Source organism: Staurois parvus, unplaced genomic scaffold, assembly GCF_062004578.1.
Source record: "Staurois parvus isolate SC_StPar_1 unplaced genomic scaffold, SC_StPar_1.0 ptg000140l, whole genome shotgun sequence".
Classification (NCBI taxonomy): domain Eukaryota; kingdom Metazoa; phylum Chordata; class Amphibia; order Anura; family Ranidae; genus Staurois; species Staurois parvus.
Genome location: NW_028317936.1, coordinates 708,028 through 723,919, shown reverse-complemented (window position 1 = coordinate 723,919; position 15,892 = coordinate 708,028). Strand labels below are relative to the sequence as shown.

Below are 15,892 nucleotides of genomic sequence, written 5' to 3'. Positions count from 1 at the left end.
AGAGGTGGGCGGGGTCGCGGGTTTTAAACTTTTCTATTGTAGATGCGGAGGAGGTCGGGTGGTGCTGGAATCGTCCGATTGATCCGATCCATCCAGAGGACAGCCTGACATCCGAGACCACACCGGGCTGCTGCTGCTGGCTAGCAGGTGGGTGCTAGGGGGGGGGGGACATACACCGGGAGATCGGACTCCATCATCCTCCATTCATCGTACAGTGCGTGTCCTCCTATACTCCGCATTGTACAATCTGTATACACACTCCTCATAAGAGAACAATCCGATCGTACAATCTCAGAGTGTGTATGGATGTTGTACGATCTATACGCTCACCATACATTGTACCAATCTGATTGTACGGTCTCCCATACACTTGCTGTGCATTGTACCAATCAGATCGTACAATCTCTTACACACTCCCCATACATGGTAACAATTTGGTTGTACAATCCCCTATACATTGTAATAATGTTTTAAAAATCTCCTACCAATCAGATTGTACAACCAGATTGTTACAATGTATGAGGGACCGTACAACCAGATTGTTACAATGTAATTGTACGGTCTTCTATACACTCACCATACGTTGTAATAATCTGATTGTAAGGTCTCCTATATGCTGGCCACACATTGTAACAATCAGGTCATACGATCTCTTATACATTGCAGTAATCTTGTTTTTAAAATCTCCTACCAATTAGATTGTACAACCAGATTGTTACAATGTATAGGTGATTGTACAACCAGATTGTTACAATGTATAGGCGATTGTACAGCCGGATTGTTACAATGTATAGGTGATTGTACAACTGGATGGTTACAATGTATAGGTGATTGTACAACTCGATGATTACAATGTATAGGTGATTGTACAACCGGATGGTTACAATGTATAGGTGATTGTACAACTGGATTGTTACAATGCAGAAGCAGACTGACAACTCATGGGGCCCCCGGGCAATAGGGGATCATGGGGCCCCTGTGTCCTTGCCCAAATTCAAAAAAGCCTATGAAAAAGGTACCAGGGGCATCTCATGGGGCCCCCTACTGACCCCGGGCCCTCGGGCAGTGCCCAAGTTTCCAAATGATCAGTCCACCCCTGTTACAATGTATAGGTGATTGTACAGCCGGATTGTTACAATGTAATTGTACTCTCTTCTATACACTCACCATACATTGTAACAATCAGGTCGTACAATCTCTTATACATTGCAGTAATCTTGTTTTTAAAATCTCCTACCAATTAGGTTGTACAACCAGATTGTTACAATGTATAGAAGACTGCACAATATAATTTAATCTCGCCCTACGCTGTAACAATCAGATTGTACAATCTCCTAAACACTCACTTGTAATCATCCTTGTTTTAAAAAGATTATTACGATGTATAGATTGTACAACCGGATTGTTACAATGTATGTTGAAAGTATATTGTGCTAATCCTCTATATCAGTGATGGCGAACCTTTTTGAGCCCGAGTGCCCAAACTGCAACCCAAAACCAACTTATTTCTTTCAAAGTGCCAACACTGCAATGAAACCTGAATATCGAGCTTTTGGTTTAGAAAAAACAACTCGTACAGTAGTGCAAACGAATTAACAGTACAGGGATGACCAGAGACTGCGGACAGTACAGGAGATGACCAGAGACTGCGGACAGTACAGGAGATGACCAGAGACTGCGGACAGTACAGGAGATGACCAGAGACTGCGGACAGTACAGGAGATGACCAGAGACTGCGGACAGTACAGGAGATGACCAGAGACTGCGGACAGTACAGGAGATGACCAGAGACTGTGGACACAGTACAGGAGATGACCAGAGACTGCGGACACAGTACAGGGATGACCAGAGACTGCGGACACAGTACAGGGATGACCAGAGACTGCGGACACAGTACAGGGATGACCAGAGACTGCGGACACAGTACAGGGATGACCAGAGACTGCGGACACAGTACAGGGATGACCAGAGACTGCGGACACAGTACAGGGATGACCAGAGACTGCGGACACAGTACAGGGATGACCAGAGACTGCGGACACAGTACAGGGATGACCAGAGACTGCGGACACAGTACAGGGATGACCAGAGACTGCGGACACAGTACAGGGATGACCAGAGACTGCGGACACAGTACAGGGATGACCAGAGACTGCGGACACAGTACAGGGATGACCAGAGACTGCGGACAGTACAGGAGATGACCAGAGACTGCGGAAAGCACAGGGATGACCAGAGACTGCGGACACAGTACAGGAGATGACCAGAGACTGCGGACACAGTACAGGGGATGACCAGAGACTGCGGACACAGTACAGGAGATGACCAGAGACTGCGGACACAGTACAGGAGATGACCAGAGACTGCGGACAGTACAGGAGATGACCAGAGACTGCGGACACGGTACAGGGGATGACCAGAGACTGCGGACACGGTATAGGGGATGACCAGAGACTGCGGACACGGTACAGGAGATGACCAGAGACTGCGGACACGGTACAGGAGATGACCAGAGACTGCGGACACAGTACAGGAGATGACCAGAGACTGCGGACACAGTACAGGAGATGACCAGAGACTGCGGACACAGTACAGGAGATGACCAGAGACTGCGGACACAGTACAGGAGATGACCAGAGACTGCGGACACAGTACAGGAGATGACCAGAGACTGCGGACACAGTACAGGAGATGACCAGAGACTGCGGACACAGTACAGGAGATGACCAGAGACTGCAGACACAGTACAGGAGATGACCAGAGACTGCGGAAAGCACAGGGATGACCAGAGACTGCGGACACAGTACAGGAGATGACCAGAGACTGCGGACACAGTACAGGAGATGACCAGAGACTGCGGACACAGTACAGGAGATGACCAGAGACTGCGGACAGTACAGGAGATGACCAGAGACTGCGGACAGTACAGGGATGACCAGAGACTGAGGACAGTACAGAGATGACCAGAGACTGCAGACAGTACAGGGATGACCAGAGACTGCAGACAGTACAGGGATGACCAGAGACTGCAGACAGTACAGGGATGACCAGAGACTGCAGACAGTACAGGGATGACCAGAGACTGCAGACAGTACAGGGATGACCAGAGACTGCAGACAGTACAGGGATGACCAGAGACTGCAGACAGTACAGGGATGACCAGAGACTGCAGACATAGCACAGGGATGACCAGAGACTGCAGACATAGCACAGGGATGACCAGAGACTGCAGACATAGCACAGGGATGACCAGAGACTGCAGACATAGCACAGGGATGACCAGAGACTGCAGACATAGCACAGGGATGACCAGAGACTGCAGACATAGCACAGGGATGACCAGAGACTGCGGAAAGCACAGGGATGACCAGAGACTGCGGACAGTACAGATGACTGCTGACCTTTGGGGAGGGGGGGGGAGCGGGTACCTGAATTTGACAGGTACCCGCTCTTACTTCCGCAGAGTTTTTTTTTTATCTTACCTGTTCCTCTATCCAGCCGCGCGTTGTCTTCCCGGCTTCTGTAGTGTGGGCGCTCGTCGGACAGCCGGATGCCCAGTGCGCATGCGCGAGAAGCGCTGCGCTTTGTGATTGGTCCGGCGGCTTCTGGGATCTGTCATGTGTCCCAGGTACCGCCTTACCATTCACAAAGAGCACTGCTTCTTGCGCATGCGCACTTGGGACCCGGCTGTCTGTCTCAGAAAATGAGAATATTACATGCAATCAATAAAACACGGATTGTACATAGAACAATATCGGACCTCTGAAAAGTAGAAGCATGCATATGTACTCAGTACTTGGTTTGGGCCCCTTTTGCAGCAATTACTGTCTCAATGCGGCGTGGCATGGAAGCTATCAGCCTGTGGCACTGCTGAGGTGTTATGGAAGACCAGGATGCTTCAATAGCGGCCTTCAGCTCTTCTGCATTGTTTGGTCTCATGTCTCTCATCTTTCTCTTGGCAATGCCCCATAGATTCTCTATGGGGTTCAGGTCAGGCGAGTTTGCTGGCCAATCAAGCACAGTAATCCCACAGTCATTGAACCAGGTTTTGGTGCTTTTGGCAGTGTGGGCAGGTGCCAAGTCCTGCTGGAAAATGAAGTCGGCATCCACATAAAGCTGGTCTGCGGAAGGAAGCATGAAGTGCTCCAAAATCTCCTGGTAGACGGCTGCGTTGACCCTGGACTTAATGAAGCACAGTGGACCAACACCAACAGATGACATGGCTCCCCAAATCAGCACAGACTGTGGAAACTTCACACTGGACTTCAAGCATCTTGCAGTGTGTGCCTCTGCATTCTTCCTCCATACTCTGGGTCCTTGTGCCTCTCCATTCTTCCTCCATACTCTGGGTCCTTGTGCCTCTGCATTCTTCCTCCATACTCTGGGTCCTTGTGCCTCTCCATTCTTCCTCCATATTCGGGATCCTTGTGCCTCTCCATTCTTCCTCCATACTCGGGGTCCTTGGGCCTCTCCATTCTTCCTCCATATTCGGGATCCTTGGGCCTCTCCATTCTTCCTCCATACTCTGGGTCCTTGGGCCTCTCCATTCTTCCTCCATACTTGGGGTCCTTGGGCCTCTCCATTCTTCCTCCATACTCGGGGTCCTTGGGCCTCTCCATTCTTCCTCCATACTCGGGGTCCTTGGGCCTCTCCATTCTTCCTCCATACTCGGGGTCCTTGGGCCTCTCCATTCTTCCTCCATACTCGGGGTCCTTGGGCCTCTCCATTCTTCCTCCAAACTCTGGGTCCTTGGGCCTCTCCATTCTTCCTCCATACTCGGGGTCCTTTGGCCTCTCCATTCTTCCTCCATACTCGGGGTCCTTGGGCCTCTCCATTCTTCCTCCATACTCGGGGTCCTTGGTTTCCAAATGAGATGCAAAAGTTGCTCTCGTCAGAAAAGAGGACTTTGGACCACTGAGCAACAGGCCAGGTCTGTTTTTCTTTAGCCCAGGTAAGACGATTCTGCCATTGTTGTTCAGGAGCGGCTTGACAAGAGGAATACAACATTTGAAGCCCATGTCCAGGATCTGTCTGTGTGTGGTGGCTCTTGATGCACTGACTCCAGCCTCAGTCCACTCCTTGTGAAAGTCCCCAACACTTTTGAATGTCCTTTTCCTGACAATCCTCTCCAGACTGTGGTCATCCCTGCTGCTTGTGCACCTTTTTCTTCCACACTTTTCCCTTCCACATAACTTTCTATTAATGTGCTTTGATACAGCACTTTGGGAACATCCAACTTCTTTTGCAATTACCTTTTGAGGCTTTCCCTCCTTATGGAGGGTGTCAATGATGGTTTTCTGCACAACTGTCAGGTCAGCAGTCTTTCCCATGATTGTGATTCCTACTGATCCAGACTGAGAGACCATTTAAAGGCTCAGGAACCCTTTGCAGGTGTTATGGCTTAATTAGCTGATTATAGTGGGACACTTTGAGCCGAGAATATTGCACCTTTTCACAATATTCTCATTTTCTGAGATTGTGGATTTGGGGTTTTCATGAGCTATAAGCCATAATCATCACAATGATGTCACAATGATGTCAAATCACGGCTTGAACTATCTTGCTTTGTATGTAATGAGTCTATCTCATATGTAAGTTTCACCTTTTAAGTTGCTGCACTGAAATAAATGAACTTTTACATGATATTCAAATTTTTTGAGTTTCACCTATACATTGTAAAGATCTGGCTGTATGTTCACCTATACATTGTAATGATCTGGTTGCATATTCACCTATACATTGTAATGATCTGGTTGTATATTCACTTATACATTGTAACGATCTAGTTGTACAATCTGATTGGTAGGAGATTTTAAAAACAAGATTGCTACAATGTGTAAGAGATTGTACAACCAGATTGTTACAATGTATGGCGAGTGTGTAGGAGATTGTACAACGTCATGTTATCTCTCCATACATTGTAACAATTGAGGTCTGCCACCCCCTTTGCTCCCACCATACATACATCCAGCCTCTACCGTTGTCTTCAGCCCTGGGTCACACAGATGCGATTTCTGGGTCACATGGAATGGCGGGACAAGTGAAATCACATGAGTTTCTATGGCAGCCAATCACATACATGCAGTGTGATTCAGGTGCGCTTTTAACTGCTTCCCACCAGCGCCTCCCGACCCTTTAAGAGGTTTCAGACGCTGGGAGGTGGGCATTTCATTCATGTGACTGCCATGATTAGCTGTTACAGTGGTCATGTGATCAGAAAGCTCCCGATTACAAATAGAGATCAGGAGCTTTCTGTTACCCACCAGTAACTGTGGCGGAGTGCGAGTAACTGTGGCGGGAGCTCTGGGGTGGAGCGCGGGTAACTGTGGCGGGAGCGCTGTAACTGTGGCGGTACGCGGGTAACTGTGGTGGGGGTGCTGGGGCGGAGTGCGGGTAACTGACAGGAGCGCTGTAGCTGTGCGTGGTAACCGTGGAGGGAGCGCGGGTAACCGTGGCGGGAGCGCTGTGGCGGGAGCGCGGGTAACCGTGGCGGGAGCGCGGGTAACCGTGGCGGGAGTGCTGTGGCGGAGCACGGGTAACTGTGGCGGGAGCACTGTAGCTGTGCGTGGTAACTGTGGTGGGAGCACTAGAGTGGTGCGCGCGTAACTGTGGCGGGAGCGCTGGGGCGCGCGTAACTGTGGCGGGAGCGCTGGGGCGCGCGTAACTGTGGCGGGAGCGCTGGGGCGCGCGTAACTGTGGCGGGGGCTCTGGGCGCCGGTAACTGTGGCGGGAGCGCTGTAACTGTGGCGGGAGTGCTAGGGCGGACCGTGGGTAACTGACGGGAGTGCTGTAGCTGTGCGTGGTAACCGTGGCGGGAGCGCTGTGGCGGCGCGCAGGTAACCGTGGCGGGAGCGCTGTAACTGTGGCAGTGGGCGGGTAACTGTGGTGGGAGCGCTGAGGCCGTGCACATATATGCATATGGCTCCTGTTGGATCAATCTCTTCCAATCCATGGTCAGTAGATTGGTGGGCCCACAAGTTCCTTGAGTTGTTATGGAGACCTTTGTGAGGTTCAAATCTGCCAATGGGAAAATGCGGCTTGCAATGTTACTCTGGGTGAGGGGTTCAGGAGTGTGGAAAATTTTGAAAAAACTACTTGTCCAGGGACTAAATCATTGTCCCAGTCTACTTGTCCCTCATGACAAGCTAGTTGTCCAGATTAAAAAACGAAATCAAAAATGTTTAACCAAAACCGTATTTATATTGGGCCAATACCTAAGCTAAGGGCAGATGGATTCCAGGAAGTAACTACCAAATGAATCATCTGCCTTTACTCAAGATGGCCACAGCCAGAAATGCCAGGAGGTGTTTTTCAAAATGATGTCTCAGCAAAATAAAGCAGGGAGACATGGATGGAAGGGGAAGTTTGTTTTAAGGATTAAAAATGAATTAAATTGCATCTTTGGTTTGTGGTGCCCAGATGCAGTTCAGTTCCACTTTAACGATGATACTACCTGCCAAAATGCAACCTGTTTCAATTTTGCCATGGTGCTTACTAACATGGACAGTGATTGTGGGGTTTTGGCAGTAAAACTTTGGCTCAAAACACTATTTTTACCACATATTATGACCTATCGAGTCTCTAACCCCTCCGTCAAGACGTTCTGCCAGTGATGTGCAGAGAAGGTGTGTTGTGGTCTTTGTGGTGGTGTCTAGATGTCCCACGTCTGTCTTTTACAACTGGGCAGCACAGTGGCTAAGTGGTTAACGCTTCTGCCTAGCAGCACGAAGGTCATCTGTTCGAATCCCAATCATAGCACCACCTGCCTGGAGTTTGCATGTTCTCCCTGTGCCTGCGTCGGTTTCCTCCGGGTACTCCGCTTTCCTCTGATACTCCAAAGACATGGTAGTAGGTGCATTGGCCCTAGTATGTGTATGTATGAATGTAAGTTGGGGACCTTAGATTACACGCCCCTTGAGGGTTAGGGACTGACATGAATGTACAATATATATTTAAAGCTGATCTCCACCTTTTTGATATACTCTGCTTTCGTTTTGGCCAGCTTGGCTTTATTTTACTCCATCCAAAGTTTACAAATTGGCTATAAATACTTTAGGAGCCCCATGTAGGACAGGCCACTGGTTTATAACTTGTACAGCTGCAAACATAAAAGCCTAAGAAAAAAAATTCTTATGCATATTAATGAACACTTTTTTTTTTTTTTCTTTTTAAGAAACCTCAAAATGTTGCCTGCCACTCGTCACCCCCGACCTGCGTTATCCAAACTGCCTCGTCAAGGGAAGCCCGTGTTTGAAGAAAATGTTCCCCCCGGAAAGGTACTTCTCATTCATTTGACTTTTTGTATTTGTTTTAATCCAGTTCAGGGATGAACCCAGCTCTGTCACACAGCACGGTCCTGCTAGGGAGGGGACCTGATAATTCTCCACTCTGCTCTATCCTCCTATCAGAATGCTGCTTGCATTGTGGCACAACTCATTGGCTCCCTCTCCTGGTCTGCTATTCAGGAGCTTGCAGGAGGCTAAAACCAGGGATTTATGTTGCTGGCATTTAAGGCTGATGTCCAGCTTTACTGTCGCTTTTAATCGTTCAGGCCAAGCTGGCCAGAACAAACTTTTTCCTGCACTAACCAATGCACCAGCTGAGTACACTGTATATAGCCTCATCTACACACGGCAGTGGGACAAGACCTTCCTGTCTCCCTCCCAGAATGAAATAGTCTGGATGAAGGGTGCTCAGCCATTCCTAGGCAGCTTTTTTTTCTATCGATGAACACAAAGCTTCCTCTGGCTGAGTCGGAGAGGTGGGCTGATGACGAGATCACAATCTCATTGATAGAATACAAAGCTGCCTATGAATGGCGCCCCTCAGACCGACTTTCATTCCAGGAGGGAGACGGAACGATCTTGTCCCACCGGCAGTACGCAGTGCTGTATACAGTTTATACAGCGAGCACACATGCAGGTGTAAGAAATTAGTTTGTTTTGGACAGCTTGGGCAAAGTGAACTATTTAAAGTGCCAGTAAAGCTGGACATCAACTTTATATACATTTTTATTATGCATGGAATATAGAGCGGCAGTATTTGTCTTTTACATCTATCCGGAGTTCAGCTTTTGCATGCAATACAGTGGGGCAAAAAAGTATTTAGTCAGCCACCAATTGTGCAAGTTCTCCCACTTAAAAAGATGAGAGAGGCCTGTAATTGGCATCATAGGTAGACCTCAACTATGAGAGACAAAATGAGAAAAAAAAATCCAGACAATCACATTGGCTGATTTGGAAAGAATTTATTTGCAAATTATGGTGGAAAATAAGTATTTGGTCAATATCAAAAGTTAATCTCAATACTTTGTTATATATCCTTTGTTAGCAATGACAGAGGTCAAACGTTTCCTGTAAGTCTTCACAAGGTTGGCACACACTGTTGCTGGTATGTTGGCCCATCCTCCATGCAGATCTCCTCTAGAGCAGTGATGTTTTGGGGCTGTCGCTGGGCAACACGGACTTTCAACTCCCTCCAAAGGTTTTTTATGGGGTTGAGATCTGGAGACTGGCTAGGCCACTCCAGAACCTTGAAATGCTTCTTACGAAGCCACTCCTTCGTTGCCCGGGTGGTATGTTTGGGATCATTGTCATGTTGGAAGACCCAGCCACGTTTCATCTTCAATGCCCTTGCTGATGGAAGGAGGTTTGCACTCAAAATCTCACGATACATGGCCCCATTCATTCTGTCCTGTACATGGATCAGTCGTCCTGGTCCCTTTGCGGAGAAACAGCCCCAAAGCATGATGTTGGCACCCCCATGCTTCACAGGTATGGTGTTCTTTGGATGCAACTCAGCATTCTCTCTCCTCCAAACACGACGAGTTGTGTTTCTACCAAACAGTTCTATTTTGGTTTCATCTGACCATATGACATTCTCCCAATCCTCTTCTGGATCATCCAAATGCTCTCTAGCAAACTTCAGACGGGCCCGGACATGTACTGGCTTAAGCAGGGGGACACGTCTGGCACTGCAGGATCCCTGGCGGCGTAGTGTGTTACTGATGGTAGCCTTTGTTACGTTGGTCCCAGCTCTCTGCAGGTCATTCACTAGGTCCCCCCGTGTGGTCCTGGGATTTTTGCTCACCGTTCTTGTGATCATTTTGACCCCACAGGGTGAGATCTTGTGTGGAGCCGCAGATCGAGGGAGATTATCAGTGGTCTTGTATGTTTTCCATTTTCTAATTATTGCTCCCACAGTTGATTTGTTCACACCAAGCTGCTTGCCTATTGCAGATTCAGTCTTCCCAGCCTGGTGCAGGTCTACAATTTTGTTTCTGATGTCCTTCGACAGCTCTTTGGTCTTCACCATAGTGGCGTTTGGAGTGTGACTGTTTTGAGGTTGTGGACAGGTGTCTTTTATACTGATAACAAGTTCAAACAGGTGCCATTGATACAGGTAATGAGTGCAGGACAGAGGAGCCTCTTAAAGAAGAAGGTACAGGTCTGTGAGAGCCAGAAATCTTGCTTGTTTGTAGGTGACCAAATACTTATTCACCACCATAATTTGCAAATAAATTCTTTCCAAATCAGCCAATGTGATTGTCTGGATTTTTTTTCTCATTTTGTCTCTCATAGTTGAGGTCTACCTATGATTCCAATTACAGGCCTCTCTCATCTTTTTAAGTGGGAGAACTTGCACAATTGGTGGCTGACTAAATACTTTTTTGCCCCACTATACATCTTTTTGTGTGTGAGATCTGGGAGATCAGGGTTCTGCCGTTGTATGAATTAATGTATGAAAATCCAAGAATTCAACATATATTTTCTGTATATATTTATTTATTTTTTCCCCTTAGGAGGATTGCACCCAGACAAAGCGCTCCCCTTCCTCCCCACAAGGAGGTGCAAAAAAGAGATCTGCATTTGGAGACATCACTAATGTGAGTATTTGTAGGAACACCTCCTGCTTGAGACCTTCCTTGTCCTGCCCACCCAAGACATACCACTTGCCCACCCAAGGCACACCTTCATCTGTCCAACTCCTCCTGCCCACCCAAAACATACCTCCTCCTGCCGAACATCATCTTTTGCCCACCCAAGACTACCTTCTCTTTTTCAACACCTCCTGCCAACCCAAGACATACCTCCTCCTGCCCACCCGAGACATACCTTCACCTGCCTAACTCCTCCTGCCCACCCAAGACATGCTTCTTCCTTCCCAACACCTCCTGCCAACCCAAGACATGACTCTTCCTTCCCAGCACATCCTGCCCACCCAAGACATGCCTCTTCTTTCCCAACACCTTCTGCCCACCCAAGACATTCCTCTTCCTGCCCAACATCTTCTGCCCACCCAAGACATACAGTATCTTCTCCTTCCCAACACCTCCTGCCCAACCAAGACATACCTCCTCCTGCCCAACATCTTCTGCCCACCCAAGACCTATCTTCTCCTTCCCAACTCCTCCTGCCCACCCAAGACATGCCTCTTCCTGCCCAACATCTTCTGCCCACCCAAGACATGCCTCTTCCTTCCCAACACCTCCTGCCAACCCAAGACATGCCTCTTCCTTCCCAGCACATCCTGCTCACCCAAGACATGCCTCTTCCTTCCCAACACCTCCTGCCCACCCAAGACATATCTTCTCCTTCCCAACACCTCCTGCCCACCCAAGACATACCACCTGCCCAACATCTTCTGCCCACCCAAGACCGATCTTCTCATTCCCAACACCTCCTTCCCACCCAAGACTTGCCTCTTCCTTTCCAACACCTCCTGCCCACCCAAGACATACTCCCACTTGCCCAACACCTTCTGCCCACCCAAGGCATACCTCCACCTGTCCATCCCCTCCTGCCCACCCAAGACATACTTCCACCTGCCCATCTCCTCTTGCCCACCCAAGATACACCACCTCCTGCCCAGCACCTCCTCCCCACCCAAGACTTACCACTTTCTGCCCAACACTTCCTGCCCATCCAAGACATACCTCTTCCTGCCAAAGACATACCTCCTCATTGCAGGGGACGTCAATAAATGGGCAATTTGGTGTTATTAAAAATGATAGGCCTCATTCGGATCCTTGCGTATGTCAGTCCATCACTGTATAGATTCTGGTTCATAGATTCGAAAACATAATGGCAAGCGTTGGGGTACATTTTTAGCAATTCTAGAGGGCGTAAGGTACCATCGGAAGAGAATGTTGTAGAGTTTTCTATAGCTAGGATGTTAAATGAGGTCCTAGCTGTAGCCAACCATATTTTTGCTCAATCCTGTTCAGGCAGAGATTTTCTTCTCCCATCAAAGCTGGTAATGTTTGTAGCAATAGTGGTGTGACCCTCCTGCGCTCCAAATGTGTGTTTAAAATAATTAAACCAAAATAAATAAATAAATGTATAAACCCCAAAGAAGCTGCTAGCATTAAATCATATACCAGTGATCAAGTGAATATAAACCATAAACAATGCTGCGCTACATTCAAACTAATTTATGTGAATGTGGAATCCAACATCTCAAATCAAAATTGTGACAATAATAATGACAATATAAATCTATACGTGCTTACTGATAATCAAAAATATCAAATAAATCACCCAAAAAAATGAAAAACACAAAACTGTATCTATACGTATGTGCATAAAAGAATACACATACATATAATTAAATCACACGTGCATATTGTGAAGTGAAAAAATAACCATAATAATGATACACGCAAAACTCAAAGTCCAAAAATAGAATGTTGAAGGTGAACAAAACAGTAAACGGTGTTTCCAAATAATACTGTAAGTGACCACAGGTGAAACAAATCGTGCAGGTATCTGGGTGTATATAGATCTTATGAATCCAACCACCTTCTGGATTAGCCTCTCACCTCATCCCTTCGACCCTTGCGGATCAAAGAGCAGTAATGGATCCCTCTCACAGATCCTCCAGGCACCAAAGCACTCCAAAACCGCTTTTCAAGATTTAATATTCCCACTCAGGCTCTTCTCCAGGAAAAGTTGAAATATCAATCTCTCAGAATGAGACAAAGGAATCCTCCCATAGTGTAGTATATTTATTATACCATAGGAACATATAATCTCTTATAAAAACGAACTTACGTAGCAGCCAGTCCACATTAGAACCTCATGCTTTCAGATGAGGATATATCTGTTGGGTGTACAGCTGGATACACAGGTGTACCAAGATGGCCGCCACGCCGGAAATACGTCACCGCGCTACGCCTAGGCGTAGCGCGGTGACGTATTTCCGGCGTGGCGGCCATCTTGGTACACCTGTGTATCCAGCTGTACACCCAACAGATATATCCTCATCTGAAAGCATGAGGTTCTAATGTGGACTGGCTGCTACGTAAGTTCGTTTTTATAAGAGATTATATGTTCCTATGGTATAATAAATATACTACACTATGGGAGGATTCCTTTGTCTCATTCTGAGAGATTGATATTTCAACTTTTCCTGGAGAAGAGCCTGAGTGGGAATATTAAATCTTGAAAAGCGGTTTTGGAGTGCTTTGGTGCCTGGAGGATCTGTGAGAGGGATCCATTACTGCTCTTTGATCCGCAAGGGTCGAAGGGATGAGGTGAGAGGCTAATCCAGAAGGTGGTTGGATTCATAAGATCTATATACACCCAGATACCTGCACGATTTGTTTCACCTGTGGTCACTTACAGTATTATTTGGAAACACCGTTTACTGTTTTGTTCACCTTCAACATTCTATTTTTGGACTTTGAGTTTTGCGTGTATCATTATTATGGTTATTTTTTCACTTCACAATATGCACGTGTGATTTAATTATATGTATGTGTATTCTTTTATGCACATACGTATAGATACAGTTTTGTGTTTTTCATTTTTTTGGGTGATTTATTTGATATTTTTGATTATCAGTAAGCACGTATAGATTTATATTGTCATTATTATTGTCACAATTTTGATTTGAGATGTTGGATTCCACATTCACATAAATTAGTTTGAATGTAGCGCAGCATTGTTTATGGTTTATAAAGCTGGTAATGTGCTTTGGGGTAAGACCTGGGTGACCAAATGAAGGCCTGTATCATAGAAAATGAGGCCTGATGTACGGAGATTAGTGCTGCACTTACTCTCAAAGGTTGTTAAAACAAGAGGGGTGGTGCCACTGTATATATTAGTATAGCTCAATGCCAGGGGCTGCATGGGTCGCTTGAAAATATTTGAAAGATTTATTCCTTCAAGGATAGGCAGGGAGTAAATATCACAGAACCCCTTCTGGAGCCACCATTGGAATCTAGCTCAGGAGTCCATGCCAGGAAGGAATAAGGGGGCATTTTTACTATATTCCATAGCGGTAGCTGAGGTGAAATTAAAGTAAACTTATTTATATCCAGTGAAGTGACTGGCCTCAGGTGATACACAAAGATGGAAAAAAAAAATCCTCCTACTTAAGTTGTACCTGTTTATCTGCAGTCTTCTCCTCTCTACATCCCTTCAAAGTCCAGAATTTTAAAAAGCTTGTCTGAGAGTTCAGAAAAAAGGGGGTGGAGAGCTGAAGTCACACTGCACAGCTTAGTGGGGAGAGCTCTGAGAGCTGAGTGTTGGAAAGAGACCCCCTTCCACAGAGCTGGGGCTGTCAAGTTGCTGGAGGTGTCAAAGGGAGTGTCAATCTCCTGGATCCCCTCCACAGCTCTCACTGGCTCCACCTGCTCCTGTCCCTGCCTTTACCAAGATGGCTGACTGCAGAACAAGGCATGCCAAATCATTAATGGGGAAAGGTCAGTTGTAGATACATCACAGGCAACACTGGTGAGCAGTTCTTTGACTTCTGCCTTCCAGAGATCCGTTCCACTTTAAGCCCCTGTGTGATGCTGTGTCCACACATCCCTGGTGGAAGAGCAGGAGGTAAAATGCATTCCATATGTTGTGTTGCGGGCAGGACCGCTATTAGAAATCATAGGGAACCTACCTGACAATGGCCCCCCAGTACCATCCAATTGGTGACCTTTCCAAATATCCCACATTGTGTACCCATGAACTCCCCATTATCCTGCACTCTGCATCCCCAGCTTGGAGCATCCTCTACCACTTACATCTCTCACTACTCTAGCAGTACCCCCTGCACCCTACATTGCCCCACATTCTGTAGCCCCATTACTTCACACTCTGTACCCCTATATATCCCAATACTCCTTATTCAGCATCGCCCATTACCCCATACTTTGCATACCCCATTACCCCGCATTCTATACCCCATTACTTCACACTTTGTACCCCTATATACCCCAATACTCCCTATTCACCATCGCCCATTACCCCATACTTTGCATCTCCTTGTATACCCCATTACCCTGCATTCTGTACCCCATACTTTGCATCTCCTTGTATACCCCATTACCCCGCATTCTGTACCCCATTACTTCACACTTTGTACCCCTATATACCCCAATACTCCCTATTCCGCATTGCTCATTACCCCAAACTCTTTCTTTGCATACCGCATTACTTCACAATTTGTACCCCTATTAACCCCAATACTTCCTTTTCTGCATCGCCCATTACTTCATCATTTGCATCTCCTTGCATACCCCATTACCCCACATTCTATACCCCATTAGTTCACACTCTGTACCCCTATATACCCCACTACTCCCTATTGTGCATCGCCCATTACTCCAAACTCTTTCCTTGTATACCCCATTACCCCACATTCTGTAGCTCCCTTACTTCACACTCTGTACCCCAATATGCTATATCCCCCTGGATCCCCCATTACATATTACTTTACATCAATGCACCCTCCAGTAAGCCTCACTCTGCGACCCCCTGACTCTCATCCCTAGGATTTTGAGTGAAGCTTTACCTGGAGAAGGTGCACCCACTGGCCCATCGGGCCCGTTCTTTAGCAGTTGCTATGGTGCTGTTTGCATGGCGCACAGATGATCCTCTAAAGTTATCATGCA

At 47.0% G+C, this 15,892-nt stretch overlaps 1 protein-coding gene across 2 annotated transcripts in view; it reads left to right on the top strand.

Moving 5' to 3' along the window:
* Positions 1–15,892, top strand: part of CCNB3 (cyclin B3) — a 31,578-nt gene continuing 15,686 nt past the window's right edge. For both annotated transcript variants that reach the window (XM_089673535.1, XM_089673534.1), the window contains exons 1-3: positions 1–147; positions 8,174–8,276; positions 10,802–10,885. In XM_089673535.1, coding sequence (XP_089529661.1) covers positions 8,184–8,276; positions 10,802–10,885 — 177 coding nt within the window. In that variant the 5' untranslated portion in view covers positions 1–147; positions 8,174–8,183. The remainder of the gene's footprint in view (positions 148–8,173; positions 8,277–10,801; positions 10,886–15,892) is intronic.